General features: G+C 38.7%; 3 protein-coding genes and 1 pseudogene across 4 annotated transcripts in view; all 4 read right to left on the minus strand.

Moving 5' to 3' along the window:
• Window positions 1-3,290: 3,290 nt before the first annotated feature.
• Window positions 3,291-4,293, minus strand: LOC101309852 (chlorophyll a-b binding protein, chloroplastic-like). The gene has a single exon (XM_004303829.1). It carries the CDS (start codon window positions 4,239-4,241, stop codon window positions 3,438-3,440), a length of 804 nt encoding a protein of 267 aa, XP_004303877.1. The 5' UTR covers window positions 4,242-4,293; the 3' UTR covers window positions 3,291-3,437.
• Window positions 4,294-5,611: 1,318 nt separating this feature from the next.
• LOC101310140 (chlorophyll a-b binding protein 40, chloroplastic-like) lies at window positions 5,612-6,704 on the minus strand. Its single transcript, XM_004303830.1, has one exon. The coding sequence runs from the start codon at window positions 6,557-6,559 to the stop codon at window positions 5,756-5,758; it is 804 nt and encodes a 267-aa protein (XP_004303878.1). The 5' UTR covers window positions 6,560-6,704; the 3' UTR covers window positions 5,612-5,755.
• Window positions 6,705-7,577: 873 nt separating this feature from the next.
• LOC101310432 lies at window positions 7,578-9,712 on the minus strand. Its single transcript, XM_004303831.1, has 2 exons — window positions 9,603-9,712; window positions 7,578-8,439 (listed from the first exon to the last, which is right to left on the minus strand). Exon 2 carries the CDS (start codon window positions 8,394-8,396, stop codon window positions 7,893-7,895), a length of 504 nt encoding a protein of 167 aa, XP_004303879.1. The 5' UTR covers window positions 8,397-8,439; window positions 9,603-9,712; the 3' UTR covers window positions 7,578-7,892.
• A 420-nt stretch (window positions 9,713-10,132) lies between these two features.
• The window catches only part of LOC101291654, a 19,359-nt pseudogene continuing 13,095 nt past the window's right edge, over window positions 10,133-16,396 (minus strand). The window contains exons 11-27 of the transcript XR_185123.1: window positions 16,165-16,268; window positions 15,945-16,050; window positions 15,706-15,857; window positions 15,261-15,370; window positions 15,050-15,169; window positions 14,906-14,971; window positions 14,611-14,800; window positions 14,410-14,521; window positions 14,085-14,207; window positions 13,877-13,995; window positions 13,051-13,131; window positions 12,787-12,899; window positions 12,476-12,705; window positions 11,118-11,915; window positions 10,979-11,029; window positions 10,582-10,767; window positions 10,133-10,367 (exon numbers count right to left, since the gene is read on the minus strand). The product of XR_185123.1 is annotated as a callose synthase 7-like (transcript). The remainder of the gene's footprint in view (window positions 10,368-10,581; window positions 10,768-10,978; window positions 11,030-11,117; window positions 11,916-12,475; window positions 12,706-12,786; window positions 12,900-13,050; window positions 13,132-13,876; window positions 13,996-14,084; window positions 14,208-14,409; window positions 14,522-14,610; window positions 14,801-14,905; window positions 14,972-15,049; window positions 15,170-15,260; window positions 15,371-15,705; window positions 15,858-15,944; window positions 16,051-16,164; window positions 16,269-16,396) is intronic.

Consider the following 16,396-nt stretch of genomic DNA (forward strand, 5'->3'; position numbering starts at 1 on the left):
GGAGAGGAACTTCGTTATGCACCATAAGAAAAAAGAGATAAACTCATAAAAGTATAATTTTATAACTTTAAACAATATTGGTGACGGTCAAACAGTTGTGGTTTTTGCTAATAGTGACACCGTTATAAGGATTGGGGAGAAATCCTATGGGTTATGTCACCATTAGACTAATAGTGCATAGAAAATAGTATCTGATGCCCACATTTGTGGTAGTGTCATCTGCAGTCATAGTCTCAAGAATGACAAATCGTCATCATCTGAAGTATTGAGGCATGTCAGAGATTTCCAATCTTCCTTCAAAAGGTTAGATTTTTCCTTCCATGACCCATGTAATATCAGGATTTAAGTGGGTATAACATGACTGAGAAATTTGAAAATAGGAATTTATTGGTTATGATTTCTTCATGATTTTCTGCTAACATAAATTCTCAATTTTTTTTTCATATATTATTTCTTAGGAAATTGAATTCTGGTGAAGTTAATCAATGTGTTTGCATATAGGCGTCAACAGATCGAGCTTGGCTGAGTAGTTGCCTCCTCCACATGTATATGTGTTGGCTTTAAACTCAGTCTTCTACTATATGTGATGTTTTGTTTCGTTAAGTGTTTATTTTGTGATCTTGTTTCGTCAAGTGCTGATGTTTCTTAATATCTTTTATTAAACAGCGACAAGCGTGGCTCGTGGATCACATTGTACCGATACTGTCCCAACTTAACCACCTTTAAGGTGTTGGGTTTTAATCACAAAAGGCCTCGGTACAATTGGATAAGATCCATCCACATATAAGTTATATTTTATTTGTCACTTTTCTGATGTGGGATTTATTCCTCTCTAATACTTCTAATACGCCCCCTCACGTGCAACCTGACTTAAGGTCCGCACGTGGAATGAATCGGGACGGAACGAACCAAGGGACACTTAGTGACAATCCAATCGGAATATTCCGATGGTGAGACAAGAAGCCGGAACCGGGCGAGAAAATAGAATCCCGGACCGGACGAGAGAATGAACCCAAATCGGGCCCATGAGAATTGGAGAAGTAATTGGAGAGGGACCCGCTCTGATACCATGTTAAACAGCGACAAGCGTGGCCTATGGATCACATTGTACCGATACTGTCCCAACTTAACCACCTTTAAGGTGTTGGGTTTTAATCACAAAAGGCCTCGGTACAATTGGATAAGATCCATCCACATATAAGTTATATTTTATTTGTCACTTTTCTGATGTGGGATCTATTCTTCTCTAATACTTCTAATATTTTTGTCTACTTTTCAGGTATGTGTTCTTGCAAAATTTATTAGCCTTAGCTGAAGTTGTTGTTGAGCTTGACTTACAGAATGAGGTTGGGGAAATACAAAGATTAGCCTTTTCGACTTTGCAAAGGATGGATCAGGCCATCAGGGGACGAGCATCATTAGTTAGTTTCAACTTTCAACAATAGTTTTTTAGATTAGCTCCATGTAAATAGATTAGCTCCATTTCCCTCCTGGCCTCCTGGGAAATTTTGATTAGTTGTGCTTTGTTGTGGATTTCCTGCAAATCAGTTAATGAATATAATCATTTAGAGAAACTCCGTATTTCTATGAATAATTGGACGTATTTCTATAAATAATCGGGTATTTCTCTAAATAAATACAAACCAATTTGAATAAGAGCCGTCAGATATATGGTGGGCCCAGATAATTCACATTTATAACAGCTGTTGAATTTTACACATTTTTTTTACAATCCACACACCTCTATCTCACTTTTTATAAGAAAATGTCTAAAATGACTCTATTTTAGACAACTAGAAAAATTAAAACATGGATAGTTTAGACATTTTCTTATAAAAAGTAGGGTTTAGGTGTGTAAATTTCACTCCCCTTATATTGACCCTTAAAATGGTAATATAAAATGGGTCCCAACTTTGATAGCACCCACGAATGTTTCGTATACGTGAGATTTTTAAGCTATCGCCATGGCATTAGTCCGCAAATCGTGACCAAGCCCAATGCACACGATTATTCGTAGGTAAAAAGGCAACTCCCACGAAACAAATTCCTAGCTATACCCAGTTTTTTTTTTTTTTTTTTAGTGATGGCTGATTAAGTTGGATAAGAGCTAGATGTATTGGTTCCACTTCCACCTCCATGTAAACACAAAACTATTGTAATTTACCACACAATAACTAATTAGCAAAGACTAGTAGAATACGTATATGTACTAATGTACACCAAGGACTGACACCAAACTAACAATTCAGGTGGCCCATATATAACCGAGTTCGTTTTATAATTCGAGTTCTTACATCTTTTTAATAGATTGAGCTGATCAAGCAAAAATTCGAATCAAACAAATGAAGTAAACGGATCAATGAACACAGGTTATTCAATATGCATGATTGTGATGTTACTGAAATTAATGGACAATCAATTTCAGTATAAAGCTTAAGGTTAGCTGAGCATGTCGTCTTAATTAACTGCAGTACGTATAGATGATCTGTTCTCATTCAGTGTGCTGATGTTCATCTTCAGAATGGAAATCTGAAGTTGTGAAGATGTAGTTTTTGAGAGCCCCGAGAATGATCCATGCACAATAGCACGAAAGACGAAAACTGAAGTGGAAGTAGAATTTTTCTGTAAACTTTGTACCTACAAAATTAAGTTTAATAATTTTCAGATTCTTATGCAGAGGTTTGGGTACGCATGAATCAAGAGATCAGTGAAAGCATATTCTCATCATAATTAACATCATACTTTCTGCAATTTGTTCTCAAATTGGATTACCTATATATAAATTCTAGGCCATATAGAAAATTAGAAATATAAGGTTGTTCAGCTTCCATTCCGTGGATGGAAAATTCTAGTATACCATATGGTATAACATACCTCACAAAATATGTGGCTATCATTGATTGAAAAAACAACTAAATGACCATGTAATGACTATTTACCCCTTCAAAAGCCCACATAGGCATGTCATACCATATGGTATGATAAACAAACCCTCCGTGGATATATTTGTTAAAGATCCTTGAATCATTTCCCCCAAAAAAGAAAAAGAAAAAAAAAGGAGATCCTTGAATCAGAGGTTATATAGGCTTTGATGAATGTCGTATATTGCTCGTCATTTTCTTGATGCATCTAATTAAGTACGTAGTTGGAGAAAACAAGATGCCAGTGAATCTAATACCAAGATTTCTTGCAGGGCTGCTTAATATCAAGTTATCAACTATTGTGAGTTACTAAAATGATTGAGTTCGTATGTGGGTGAAGATTTCACATGGAAATTTTGATACAGAGATATGTAATTATGCAAACAGATCCGTTCATATATTCCTTTCCATCGACAAACAAGTTACATCAACACAGGCACACTTGAAAGAAATCCCATTTACAACAGTTGCGCACACATGATTAAATCGATCACTTCACTCCAAAACTTTCAAACCTCACTTTCCGGGAACAAAGTTTGTGGCATATGACCAAGCGTTGTTGTTAACAGGGTCAGCCAAGTGATCAGCTAGGTTCTCAATCGGTCCCTTTCCGGTAACAATAGCTTGCACGAAGAATCCGAACATGGAAAACATAGCCAGTCTTCCGTTCTTGAGCTCCTTCACCTTAAGCTCAGCAAAAGCCTCAGGATCGTCTGCAAGCCCTAAAGGGTCAAAGCTCCCACCGGGGTACAACGGGTCTACTACCTCACCGAGAGGACCTCCTGCAATTCTGTAGCCTTCAACAGCACCCATCAAGATCACTTGTGTTGCCCAGATTGCCAAAATGCTTTGAGCGTGGACCAAGCTAGGGTTTCCCAAGTAGTCTAGTCCACCCTCACTGAAGATTTGAGCTCCAGCCTTGAACCAAACAGCTTCGCCGAACTTGACTCCATTACGAGCCAAGAGTTCAGGGAAAACACAGCCAAGGGCACCTAGCATGGCCCATCTGGAATGGATGACTTCGAGCTCACGGTTCTTGGCAAAGGTCTCAGGATCAGCTGAGAGCCCAGCTGTGTCCCAGCCGTAGTCACCGGGAAACTCTCCGGTGAGGTAAGACGGGGCTTCGCCGGAGAATGGTCCCAAGTACTTGACACGGTCAGGACCGTACCACGGGCTGACGGATGACACATTCTTTGACTTGGCTGCGGTTTTGCGCATGGTAACTCGGCCCTCACCGAGGAGGTTAGATGTGGAGGAACCAAGCTTCACAGCTTGGCCAGCTAGAGAAGGGGAGGAGAGAGCCATTGTTGAAGAAGCCATTTGAGGAAAGTGTTGAGAGTTCTCAGCTTAGACAATGTGGGGTGGTGAGGGCCGAGGGTTTGTGTTTTGAGTAGAGCCGTTGGTGGCTATTTGTATAGGGTTTTGTGTGGGGGTTCTTTATCTTTTTGATATCTTCATCTCTATTCTTATTGGGTGATAGTGAAGTTTGAAGATTTTTCCCTTCAACGGATCTCTGCATTTCCAGTTGGCCTCGTATGCTCCACTACTAAGTTCAGTTAGTTCCAAAAATAGAAAGACATGCAGAGACAAAAATGGAAATCTGTTGTGGATGTACTCTATCGAAAATAAAATCTGTTGTGGATACTCTGTGCTTTGATTTCCAGCTAATAGACGGTGACCACGTCAGCTTTGGATCAGGGTAATGGCTGATTAAGATTCTTGGATAAGAGCTAGATGTATTAGTTCCACCTCCATGTAATGTACGTATATGTACACAAAGAAGTTAATTAACTAGCAAAGAATAGTAGAATACGTATATGTACATAAAGGACTAATACCAAACTAACATGCAACTCAGGTGATCCCATATTAATTATAACGAGTTCGTTTTATAATTCGAGTCGTTACATCTGTTTGAAAGACTAAGTTTATCATGTAATAATTTGAATCAAACAAATGAAGTAAACGGATCAATGAACACTGGTTATTAATGCATGATTGTGATGTATATATGTTACTGAAATGGACAAGCAGTGTTTCTGTATAAGCTTAAGTTTTCGCCAGATCAATTGAAGGAGGCCGAGCATGTCGCCTAAATTAACTGCAGTACATAGACGATCTGTTCCCATTCAGTGTGATGATGTTCATCTTCAGAATGGAAATCTGAAGTTGTGAAGCAAAATGTAGTTTATGAGAGCCCCAAGAATGATCCAATGCACGATGGCCTCCTGAAAGTCGAAAACTGAAGTAGAAGTAGAAATTTTCTGTTAACTTTATACCTACAAGTTTAATAATTTCATGGACGCATGAATCAAGAGATCAGTGAAAGAACATTGTCATCATACTTTCTGCAAGCTATCCTCAAATTGGATTACCTATACATGAATTCAAGGCATCAGCCAAAAGCCCAAAAGTAGTATTGCATATAGGTTGTCCAGCTTCCATGTTTGTCATAAGGATCCTCAAATCAGCATTAGTGGCTTTGATTGAATTTCATATATCGCTTGTCAATTTGTTGATGCATCTAATTAAGTCGGAGAAATTATACAAGATGTGTCAGATATTTCCATGATTTCTGGCAATGCTGCTTAGAGCTGATTCATTAACTTGTGAGTTAATAAAAGATGATTGAGCTTGTATAGTTGTATATATGGGTGAAGATTTTACATAAAATTTTTAGTACAGAGCAATTTAAGCAAACAGATCTGTTGATATATTCCTTTCCATCGACAAACAAGTTACATCAACAGAAACACACTTGAAAGAAATCCCATTTACAACAGTTGCAAACACAGATGATTCGATCGATCACTTCTCTCCCAAGCTTTCAAACCTCACTTTCCGGGAACAAAGTTGGTGGCATAGGACCAAGCGTTGTTGTTAACAGGGTCAGCCAAGTGGTCAGCTAGGTTCTCAATCGGTCCCTTTCCGGTAACAATAGCTTGTACGAAGAATCCGAACATGGAAAACATGGCCAGTCTTCCGTTCTTGAGCTCCTTCACCTTAAGCTCAGCAAAAGCCTCAGGATCGTCTGCAAGCCCCAAGGGGTCAAAGCTCCCACCGGGGTACAACGGGTCTACTACCTCACCGAGAGGCCCTCCGGCAATTCTGTAGCCTTCAACTGCACCCATCAAGATCACTTGTGTTGCCCAGATTGCCAAAATGCTCTGAGCATGAACTAAGCTTGGGTTTCCCAAGTAGTCTAGTCCACCCTCACTGAAGATCTGAGCTCCTGCCTTGAACCAAACAGCTTCTCCGAACTTGACTCCATTACGAGCTAGGAGTTCAGGGAAGACACATCCTAGAGCACCGAGCATGGCCCATCTTGAATGGATGACCTCGAGCTCACGGTTCTTAGCAAAGGTCTCGGGATCAGCTGAGAGCCCAGCTGTGTCCCAGCCATAGTCACCGGGAAACTCTCCGGTGAGGTAAGATGGAGCCTCCCCGGAGAATGGCCCCAAGTACTTGACACGGTCTGGGCCATACCAAGGGCTGCCAGACGACACAGCCTTGGACTTGGCTCCAGTTTTGCGCATGGTGATTCTGCCCTCACCGAAGATGTTAGATGCAGCTGGGCTAAGCTGCACAGCTTGGCCAGCTAGAGAAGGAGAAGACAGAGCCATTGTTGAAGCAGCCATTTGAGAAAAATGAATCTAGTCTGGTTAGACTTGGATAAGGGGATGTGATGGCCGTTTGTTTTGTGATGGTAAGAGACCTTGGTGGGCATATTTATAGCTCTGGTGATAGGGATTATGCATTATCTGTGTGATATCTTTATCTCTAACTCTCATTGGTGAAAATGAAGTTCAAAGATTTCCAATATATCTTCCTGTGATTCTTTCCAGTTGGCTTCATATGTTCCACAAGTTTAGTTCAGAATATCTGAGAGACAATGAAGAGATTATCTCATTGTTTTCATTTATCTTAGAGTTTAGATACTTTCAGCTGTGGCCGTAGTATTTCCAAGTAATGACTTATTCATTTCCAGTTGGCTTCAAATTTTATGTGGTGTTGAGAGCATAGTCAACATATGCTTTAATCTCAGTCCAAGAGATTTTTGGTAGGCAATTGGTAAGTACAGCCTTCCGAGACTAATGACACCAAAAGATTATAGGATAGAGGGAAAATATTTGCAGGTGAAAATTTGTGAACACTGAACTAACAGGAACTTGGTATTTCAAGTGTCACAATTTGTTGCCACTGAATTTGTGTCATTTTTGATATAAATGTGCAGAACACATCCAAAATATCATGATTATAAAATCATGCTATTTACTTCTGAGATACAAATCTGAACTGGCATGTTTTTTATGCAGGGAAGTAGGATTCTGATATTGAACTACTAGTATACTGGAGCCCTATGTTCTTTAGTCAAAAGAGAACTGAACTACAAAGTGCTCGATTCTCAAGTGCCGAGCCCTACGAGTAAAGAGTGTACATACTCATCCTAACCTCGTTTGGCTTCATCAATTGAGCGTAAACTAAATGATATAACCTTGTTTTCCGGCACTAAAGCATATAGTTAGGTAAAGCATCTCAACAACATCATCATCAGCTAAAAAATCTGGAATTGATGTAATATACAAAGTGACCAAGGCAACTCATTGTCATCAGATTTTTACTGTTAAACAACTACATGAGTCATAGCAACTCAAATAAACTTGTGCTCTACCTTATATGAGACTTGCCCGTAACTTACAAAGATCTAGAAGCAACTCATGGTCATAAAGTCAAATGAACAACAGGATAATCATGGCAACTCAAATAAGGACTTAGTACTACCACATATATGAGTTCCCCAAACCAACAGATATTCTAGCATAGCTGAGACATTTGTGAGATTATGATCGAATTACAAATCAACACATTAAAACAAACTCATTAGCTGACACAATTCCGACTGAGTTAACAAACATACCTGTTGGAGTAAGTAACTTATTTATAATGTCGAGAGCAGTCAACACCCCAGATTCAAGAGGAGTCAGGTATCCAATCTTTTGGCAATGAGGATTCGAATATTCGGAGAAGCATTGTTCTCTCCTTTCTCCCTAGCTTCCTTGCACCATATCCACGGAAAACACCAAGCTTACGTGCCTTTTTCCCTTCTTCCACTGCTCTTTTTCTCACGGCGACCAATAAATCTGTCCCTTGGGGATCAATGTTGTTCTCTTGTTTTTCACTTCCACATTTCTCTTGGTTCCCTGTAATTGAACTTGCGCTATCATCTGCTAATTTGTTGGACTGATGCTTGTTTTCTTCATCAGCGTTATCTGCTTCTCCATGGATACCCTCATCACAATCTGGGCTATTGCTTCCCCACCATCTATTGGATGCAGTTGATAAACCTTCAGATGGGAATCCAGACTTAAACTCTTCCAAGGTTGTACCTTTGGTCAAGCTTAACGTGAGAAGATTGTGAGGCCGTCCAGTCTGAACATTTTTGCTTCCTTGCTGATGCAAATTATTAGAGGCCATGACACCTGGTGGTTTCAACTGCAATACTGGGTATTGGGAATCACTGCATTTAAAAATGAAGGCCAAAGAATATGAAAGGGAACAATGAAGAAAAAAGGTTCACCAGGAACATTTAATGTCATGACCAATCTGTTGGTCAATATGTCTATCACGATTAAGTTGGTTCATACAAAACAAGTAGAATGCACCAAAAGTAATGTCACAGAGGGGAATATCAAAGATGACTAACAATAAACAATTAAGAGATTAAACACCACCAGGTAGCAGCCTTATATTAGTATTTAGTTATGATTCTCAGACTCTTCTTCACATATAGTCAAATTTACATTAACTTATAAGGTTTAATTCCTATCTGCTTCATCACTGATCTAAAGACATGATTTTTATGTGATTTATTTTCAATATCCAACAATTTTTCCGACCCATGTGTAATTGGTTTCAGTATATCATTAGATGTGCAGCATAATCATCTTTTCTCTTTGGTTAAGTAGCCCTAACCAAAAAGCAACCAACTCTATATAAATTCAGGCCTAACTACGAGTCATCAAGAAGATAGAGTATATGCAGTCAGGAGGATAAGCAAGCATGTGGAAACCGAGTCCGGGCGTGTCCCAAGTGAGCAAGGCAATCAACAGATAAGCGCAATGCAAAACGCTCTCCTAACCTTCAAGCAAGAGTCTTGGGCACCATAATCTCTAAAATAGCATCTCAAACACCCGTAAGCTCTTCCTTTCAAATGCAGGATTTCAAAAGATGTCACCCTTGGCTATTATATCAAATACAGGACCAAGAGTAGCCGAAGCTAGATTTGCGAAAAAGATCAGATCTTTATGTACCAATTTTTGGCATCTAACTTAGTTACTTGTATTCTTCTGCAGAGAAATTGCATTCTCTACAAACATGCTGCAAATTTCACTCCTAATCTATGGACATCGAACCCAAAATCGTGAGCAAACCTTTTCATCTTTTCTAGAGTAGATTTCAATATCATTTACCAACACACACAAGGGCATCTACATATATACATAGAACCAATACTAGGATACAAAAATCACTAATATAAAAAGCACAGACCTTTTGGAAGTAAATTTGTTGCTTCCGAAAGGCCAACCCCAGAAGCATGAATTTGAAGTCTCTTTCGGGAATCAAACGTAAGACAGAAAAACGCAAAGCACAGGAAACAGAATAACAGAGTATCTCGCTTACGATTGGGCTGTTGTTTTTGTTGTTGTGGTGGCTGCTGCTCTAGTGTGGCTGCTGCCTTGAGCTCTCCATTTCAGACACCTAAAAGTGGAGAGCTCAGAAACGAAGTGACTTTCATATGGGTTAAAGACAAAACTGTATGTTCTATATTGTTTAAGCAAATCGACACGTGGCAGAATCGTGTTTCTTAGTACATGCTTTCTACGGTCAGGATTCGAAATTGGTAATTTATTTTCGTTTAAAACCTAAAATTGCTGTTAAGCATCACTGTAAAACAAGACCGTCATGTCCTCCTAAGGCACTACAAGCTTGCCACTGCCCAAGGTGGTGGCTAGCAAGTTTTTGAACCTTTATGTGTATCTAATTTTTTTTGTTTTTAATCTCTTTTTTTCACACATTAGCTTGGTACAGTGACCTAATACTTAGACCTCGTTTGGTTCATAAAAAATAACTATCAACAAAGATATATAAGACTATAAGTCACTCTACTCGATCTGCCCATAAAAAATAATTCGTATGATGCTATAGAATTTTCACATGAATTTATCTTTCCTTCCGGCAAGAATCATTGAAATTTGTAGCCCTCCGACTGAATGCTTGGTTGAAGAGCAACCGTGTTTGGAACTCGGAGACAAACGGGAACCATGACAAAATGGCAACAGGCGCGAAGACTGCCACTCCCATTATATAATCATATTCTCTTCCCAGCTCCTTGATTGATTCCCAGAATCCTACTCCCTTAAGCATTGGCCTGCATGCTTGCCCGATCTTGAAAGGAAAAAATATAAATGGTTTTCAGTAAATATAATGCATTAGAAACACTCGTGAAAAAAAGCTACTGTTAAGAGAACCAAGTTACTCCCTATTTATTTTGGTACATTCTGATCACTGAGGTCAGAATAAGTGTACTAGTATGATAAACGAAATGAGAAATCTGAAGGCACTAAGTGCAGATAACCAGAGACAGAAAAGTTTGACTTACAAGAAGAAGTGCCCACCCTGTGGGCAAGAAGGCAAGGATAGAGGCAAACAGATCTGAAATAGTAAGGCCACAAACTACAAATAGGACAGTCATGACTGACATGAAGCCAAGGAAAAGAAGCGCTTTCAGAATTCTGAACATGAGCTGAAAGTCGGCACCAAATCTTCGTCTAACCATTGACACCATCTGACAGAAGTGTAGCAAATAAATAAGCAACATCATTCATTTGATACTATATAAAGTTCCCAGGAAAAATATGATACTGATAAAAGTAGAAAAGGGTATGCACAAACTGTCATGTTATCTATAACTTGGTCAGAACCTGAACAGCTTATTCTTCAAAAACATTCATAACTTACAAAGTTTAATGCTTTATTTGTGATTTTCATTTGCATACCTTTAAGACGAGAAGCACTGTTACCATAACCACCCAAGAAAGTCCATAAACCTACACACAAATTGAAAAGGTAGTCGGTTCTGAATGTTAAAAGCAACAAGAGACAACGTACTCGTATATGTTTGAACATAAATACTACCAGTGAACTCTTGCTGAAATGAGCTATATCAAGGTGGTAAACAATCCCATATTGGAAAAAGAAGAAGCGACATGCAAGCACTATCTCAAGAATTCTTCCACGGATAGTAGTGTGCTTGAGGTCTTCCTGCTCTTCATCCCACCATGATTCCCAACTTTTGTCAGGTGAGATCCCAATACCACCACGATTTCCCATCCACCTCTTCCAATCCGCCCAATCATCTACAGTTTTTTGCCAGTCAAAGCTGGATGGATTGAAGATAAAAGGAGCAAACAACCAGGAAGCAACCAGAAACCACATGGAGAACGTGATGAAAAAATACAGATTTGAACTCCTATAAGCATTCCCGTAGACTCCATATACAATCAGCAGAATCAACAGCTCCAACCCTTTCACAAAGTGACTTCTTGAGTACAGCCTGTAGTTATCGGCAAACTTTGCATGAAAAACAACAAAACCACGGCCAGTTGGTCTATATTTGGATCCACCATGTAAGATTGTCCTTCCGTAGTAATGTGCTTTTGTTCCTAATTGGAAAGTGAAGAAAACAGAGGCCAGCTGCAACTGCATGATGATGAAATCACCCAAGGCAGTGCGGAATCCTTTCTCCAGACCAATTTCCATAACCATGGGGAGGACCAGCAACAACCCCAGTTGAAAGACAGACTGTGTAGCCAGAGCTTCTTCAAAAGCCTTGGTCTGATGTATGGCTGGGCTATCCAGGATCTCACTTTCCAATCCACTCATAACCATATATAGACGTCCATATAAAAACACATAGACAGTCAGCACAGTTACCTGAAACGAAATAGTATCTGTATCAAATAGAATTACATTACCAAAACACTGCACTCAAAGAACATCTGCCCAGAAAAGTAAAACCAAAGCGAACCAAAACAAATCCTCATATTTAACTTGTTTCCTATTCAAAACTAAGATTCAGTCAATTTGATTGTATAGTACTATAGTAGGATGACTTCTTTATCAATGACACCATTAAGTTAAAAAAGAAATACACTAAAGAAAAATTGTATTACAAAATAAATAGTGGTAGGCACTAAGATCAACAAGCAGTTGGCCTGAAGCTGTCATTAACATGTGAAATGGGTAGCATCACTAGCATGCATAATGGTTTTACAGTCATTTGAGTATCCTATCCCTTCACATGAATCAACACCATATAACCTAGTACTTTAGAGAAAGGTGATTTAATACAGTGATTGATTATAAACTAACATATTCTCTATAACTTACTTTTTTTTAATTCAATAATATTCTCTATAACTTATTGATATAAGGTATATACTATGAAACAACCAAGTCAACTAATGAAAAGATGATTGGTTTGGATAACATACCATGCTACTAAAATAGAACCCAACTGTTGTGAAGTAAAAGGACAGCATTCTATAGAAATCAAACCGATGGCCAAGCCTATAAACATCACGGCTAAGTGTCTGCTCTCCATTCCCATTTGCAACTTTAGACTCGAAAAGTGATATCTGATTCATTCCAACATCACGCCCCTTGCCTACTTGGATATACTCATGATGTGTTACAAATCCCCCACGCAGAACAGAATTGTACCCTGAAGACATACAAACAATTAGTCAAAAACATTCAATACTTACTAGACAGGGATCTTCTGGTGAATATATGAAAAATTTACCTGAAAATATATTCTCGCTTAAGTTAATTACTTTCGATGCTTTGCTTATGCCACCCCTTGTTATGTGGAAGAGTCTGTCAAAAATATCCGGATGGCCATAATGAAACCGTACCCTGTCATGGTAGAATGTTATTAGATGGATGGGTACTTGAACGGTAATAGTATAAACAGGGGGAAAATGACAAAGAAAGAAGATGATGCTAGTAGTAACTCTAGATTGGGACTGAGCTGTAGCTCAAGTTGAACGTAAAATATAAGGCATACCTCAGATTTGCCAAAATTCGTTGGCCTATAGTGACAAAACTAGTCTCTTGATTGGACATGAACGAAGCAAGTGATGAAACACTGTAGATCAGAGGTTGAACATAAGATAAATAGAATTAACTGAAACAGTGCAAATCTGCAGAAAATATTATACACAATCCCAATCCTAGCAGTCATAAAGGCCCAATATACGAGGCGTTGGAGGTTCGACGCCGGTGGTGGGGAGACATGGCAAAGCAACTTCGAGTTTGGGCCGGAATGAGGATTGGGTTTCTGCTTGGTTTGGTCCATTGGGCCTGGGTGAAGAAAATCAGTCCACTTCGGGCAATTATTTTAACAGCTTTATGTTATTTTCTTTTATTTACTGCTTTCAATAAGGAGATGTGGGCGTCGTCCCGGGGTTGGCACCTTGCGTGCCTCGTTTGTCCTAGGTAAGTTGCAAGTTTCTTGTTTTGTCAAATGGTCGCAACCTTCTAGTGGCAAGATGAAACATAAGGTCGCCGGATATGATTCCGTACGGCAACATAGTAAAAAATTTGCACTATTAGTCATCATGATGCTTGTCCTTAATACAATTATCTTTCCGTTATGTCACCGCTTTACCAAAGCAAATAGAGTTACCGATGATGCATTCTTTGCTAACTGGTACATGTTGAAATACGTTATTCTTTGTAATTTGGGGTTTAGACTTTATGTCCCCTTTTTGTATTCTATGGTTTTATCAATCAAGACTTAAGGACAGCCGTACCGGCTCTTTTTCCAAAAAAAAGAAAAAGAAAAAAAAAAGCTCAATATATATTGTGAAGAGGTATATGAAAAGGCTGACCTTCCAGTAAAAATATGTTCCCTTAGACCCAATATTGTAGGTTTCCGCTGCCCCCGTCGAGGCTTCCGGAATTCCTCCAATACATTTCTCATTTTGAAAGCTTCCTCAAAATAATTATCCTGTATAAAATTTATTCAAAAAGACAGTAAATATACGAAAACACAGTTAACCGCTTTCTCATTTTGCATAACGGTGCAATGATTGCCACCTGATTCATGTCAATGGTTTGCAGGGCTTCTCCACGAGTAAAGACGATGGCATGGTTTTGATTTTCAGGTCTGCCTTCACCAATTTCTGTAGGAGAACCTGGAAGCTTGATGCGGTATATTTCCTAGCAAAGAAATAAGATTCCTCAACTGAGTTATTGACTATTAGCCACATATTCTGCTCATATGAGACATTAAGCTCAACAAAGGTAGGTAAAGGCTCTTCATCATTCCATTACAAGTATGGATTCCTCGAGAATTGCTACTCTAGATGGTACTGAGATAACATACAAGTGCACAGATATATGATGTTATTTCCTTCCTTACCTCATCCCATTTGTCCCCTCCCTTGACCAGCACAGAAAAATAAATCTTTTGGGATTTTCCATTCACTGTCTCCTCTCTTGTATCTATGTAAGCAACCCATAGAGAAGGATACCTACAAGACGGTTTCATGTGTAAAGATCATATCAATTATTCATATTACAAAGGGAACTACATAGTGTTCATATTATGGTGATAACTCACGTTAACATCAGCTTGAGAATATTTGTGTAACAACTTTTGTCACGACTTTCACTGGAATTCTTCTGTTCACCGTAGATTTGACAAGAAACTACATAAGTGAACTTCAAATCTGCCAGAGCTTGTGCCCGATCAAGAATATCCTTCTCATCAATTTGACTTAATATCTGGGCTGGGTAGCCTCCATAAACACCTGCAAATATCCGTTTTCCACATTATTTGCTTGTAAAGATTTTGGAACTAAAATCATGAACGTCAATCTGGAGTTGAAACACATTTTTGTCAAAGGACCACTAACCATCTCCTGCTGTTTCCAGGATACATTGAAGGTCTAGAGCCTTCCTATAGTACATCATTCCTCTCACTAGCAGAAAATACAGATAAAATGTTAAGAATTGGACATGGTACTTGTATAAGATACAAAGTTACAGATCATGCAGACCTGTTCTAGAAAGTGTCTGTCCCCTGTAAGATACCCACTGGCGAAGTAACTCCGACTTGTCCTTGTTAGAGTACTCATTCTTAGGTTCATTTATGCGGTCCTGGAAATTTCTCCATTCATCTGTTGGTAGTCATAGTTGGTAGACAGGTATCAGTTCAAATAAATTTCAAACAACGAAAAAGAATAATCTAGAAATGAGACTGAAATGCACCAGGATATATCTTCTGCAGGTAGAACAAGATTGAGATTCCATCCTCATTTTCCTTGTTGAGTTCATCATCAGAATACAGAACATCTTCTTTGTAATAAGGAGTCAGAACACTGAATCATAAATCAGGAAAAAGTGAGATGTTAGACAGGCAACTATTAAAATTTTAGAAGACCACTACAATCACATGGTTGACAAATTAAAATACACATTCATTCATTGAAAATAGATCCCGAAGCATACAAGTACTCCTCCAAAATGAAAAGAGAAACATATCTTGACTACAATTCCATTAAGTCAGTAGGAAAGCTTTAGTGTGTTCCTCACCTTTGACATTATTGCAGTAATATGTTAGTTTCTCTTTGTTTTTTATTATGTTGTTGTAGTTCACTAGCAACATAATAGTTCCCACTGACAACTGACAAACCAAGATTCCATAATGACTGACCTAAAGGAGAGCATGTCACGAACTTTGGGAGCATTTGGCATGTTCATGAATAGAGAGTTCGCAAAGAAAGTAATGCGCCTGCGAGCATCCAAGTTTTCGGGCACATTGATGGCAGATTCCTTGACGGTCAAAAGCAAATGAAGCCTAACAACCTATGTACATGTAGAAGAAAAAATAAGACCAAAAGATTTTGGATCTTCAGTTATTGTCTTTGACACAAGAATATCTGCCAAAATTACCTTCTCTCTCCAAGATGGATTTTGTGCAAGGTATATGTTGATTTTTTCAAACCTTTGCTCCTTCTTGACATTTTGACCCTCTGTGTAGTGAGCTGCTTCAAGAATTCTACAAAGAAAGAAGGACACCTATTAACATATGGAAACCAAAGGGGCTCAATTGGTGGTCAAATATAACAATATTTTTTACTGCCTCCAGTATGCATTTATTCTCAGTCCTTACTGATGGCCATTGATCATTACTTCCTGTGTTATAATCTCCATGATATCTTGAAGGACATTGATTATCTGACGCAAGTAATTATCGACATCCTCATCTCCAGCTAGCTGTCAACATACCAATTTAGTAACTCAAACATGACACTGTCTAAACAATATCTATCAGTTCATTGCTGAAAGCAGCAGTAAACAATTGACCAAACGTTGAGGGAAGTATATTACCAAGAGTTTAAGAA

Source organism: Fragaria vesca, linkage group LG6 (genome assembly GCF_000184155.1).
Source record: "Fragaria vesca subsp. vesca linkage group LG6, FraVesHawaii_1.0, whole genome shotgun sequence".
In the NCBI taxonomy this organism is placed as follows: domain Eukaryota; kingdom Viridiplantae; phylum Streptophyta; class Magnoliopsida; order Rosales; family Rosaceae; genus Fragaria; species Fragaria vesca.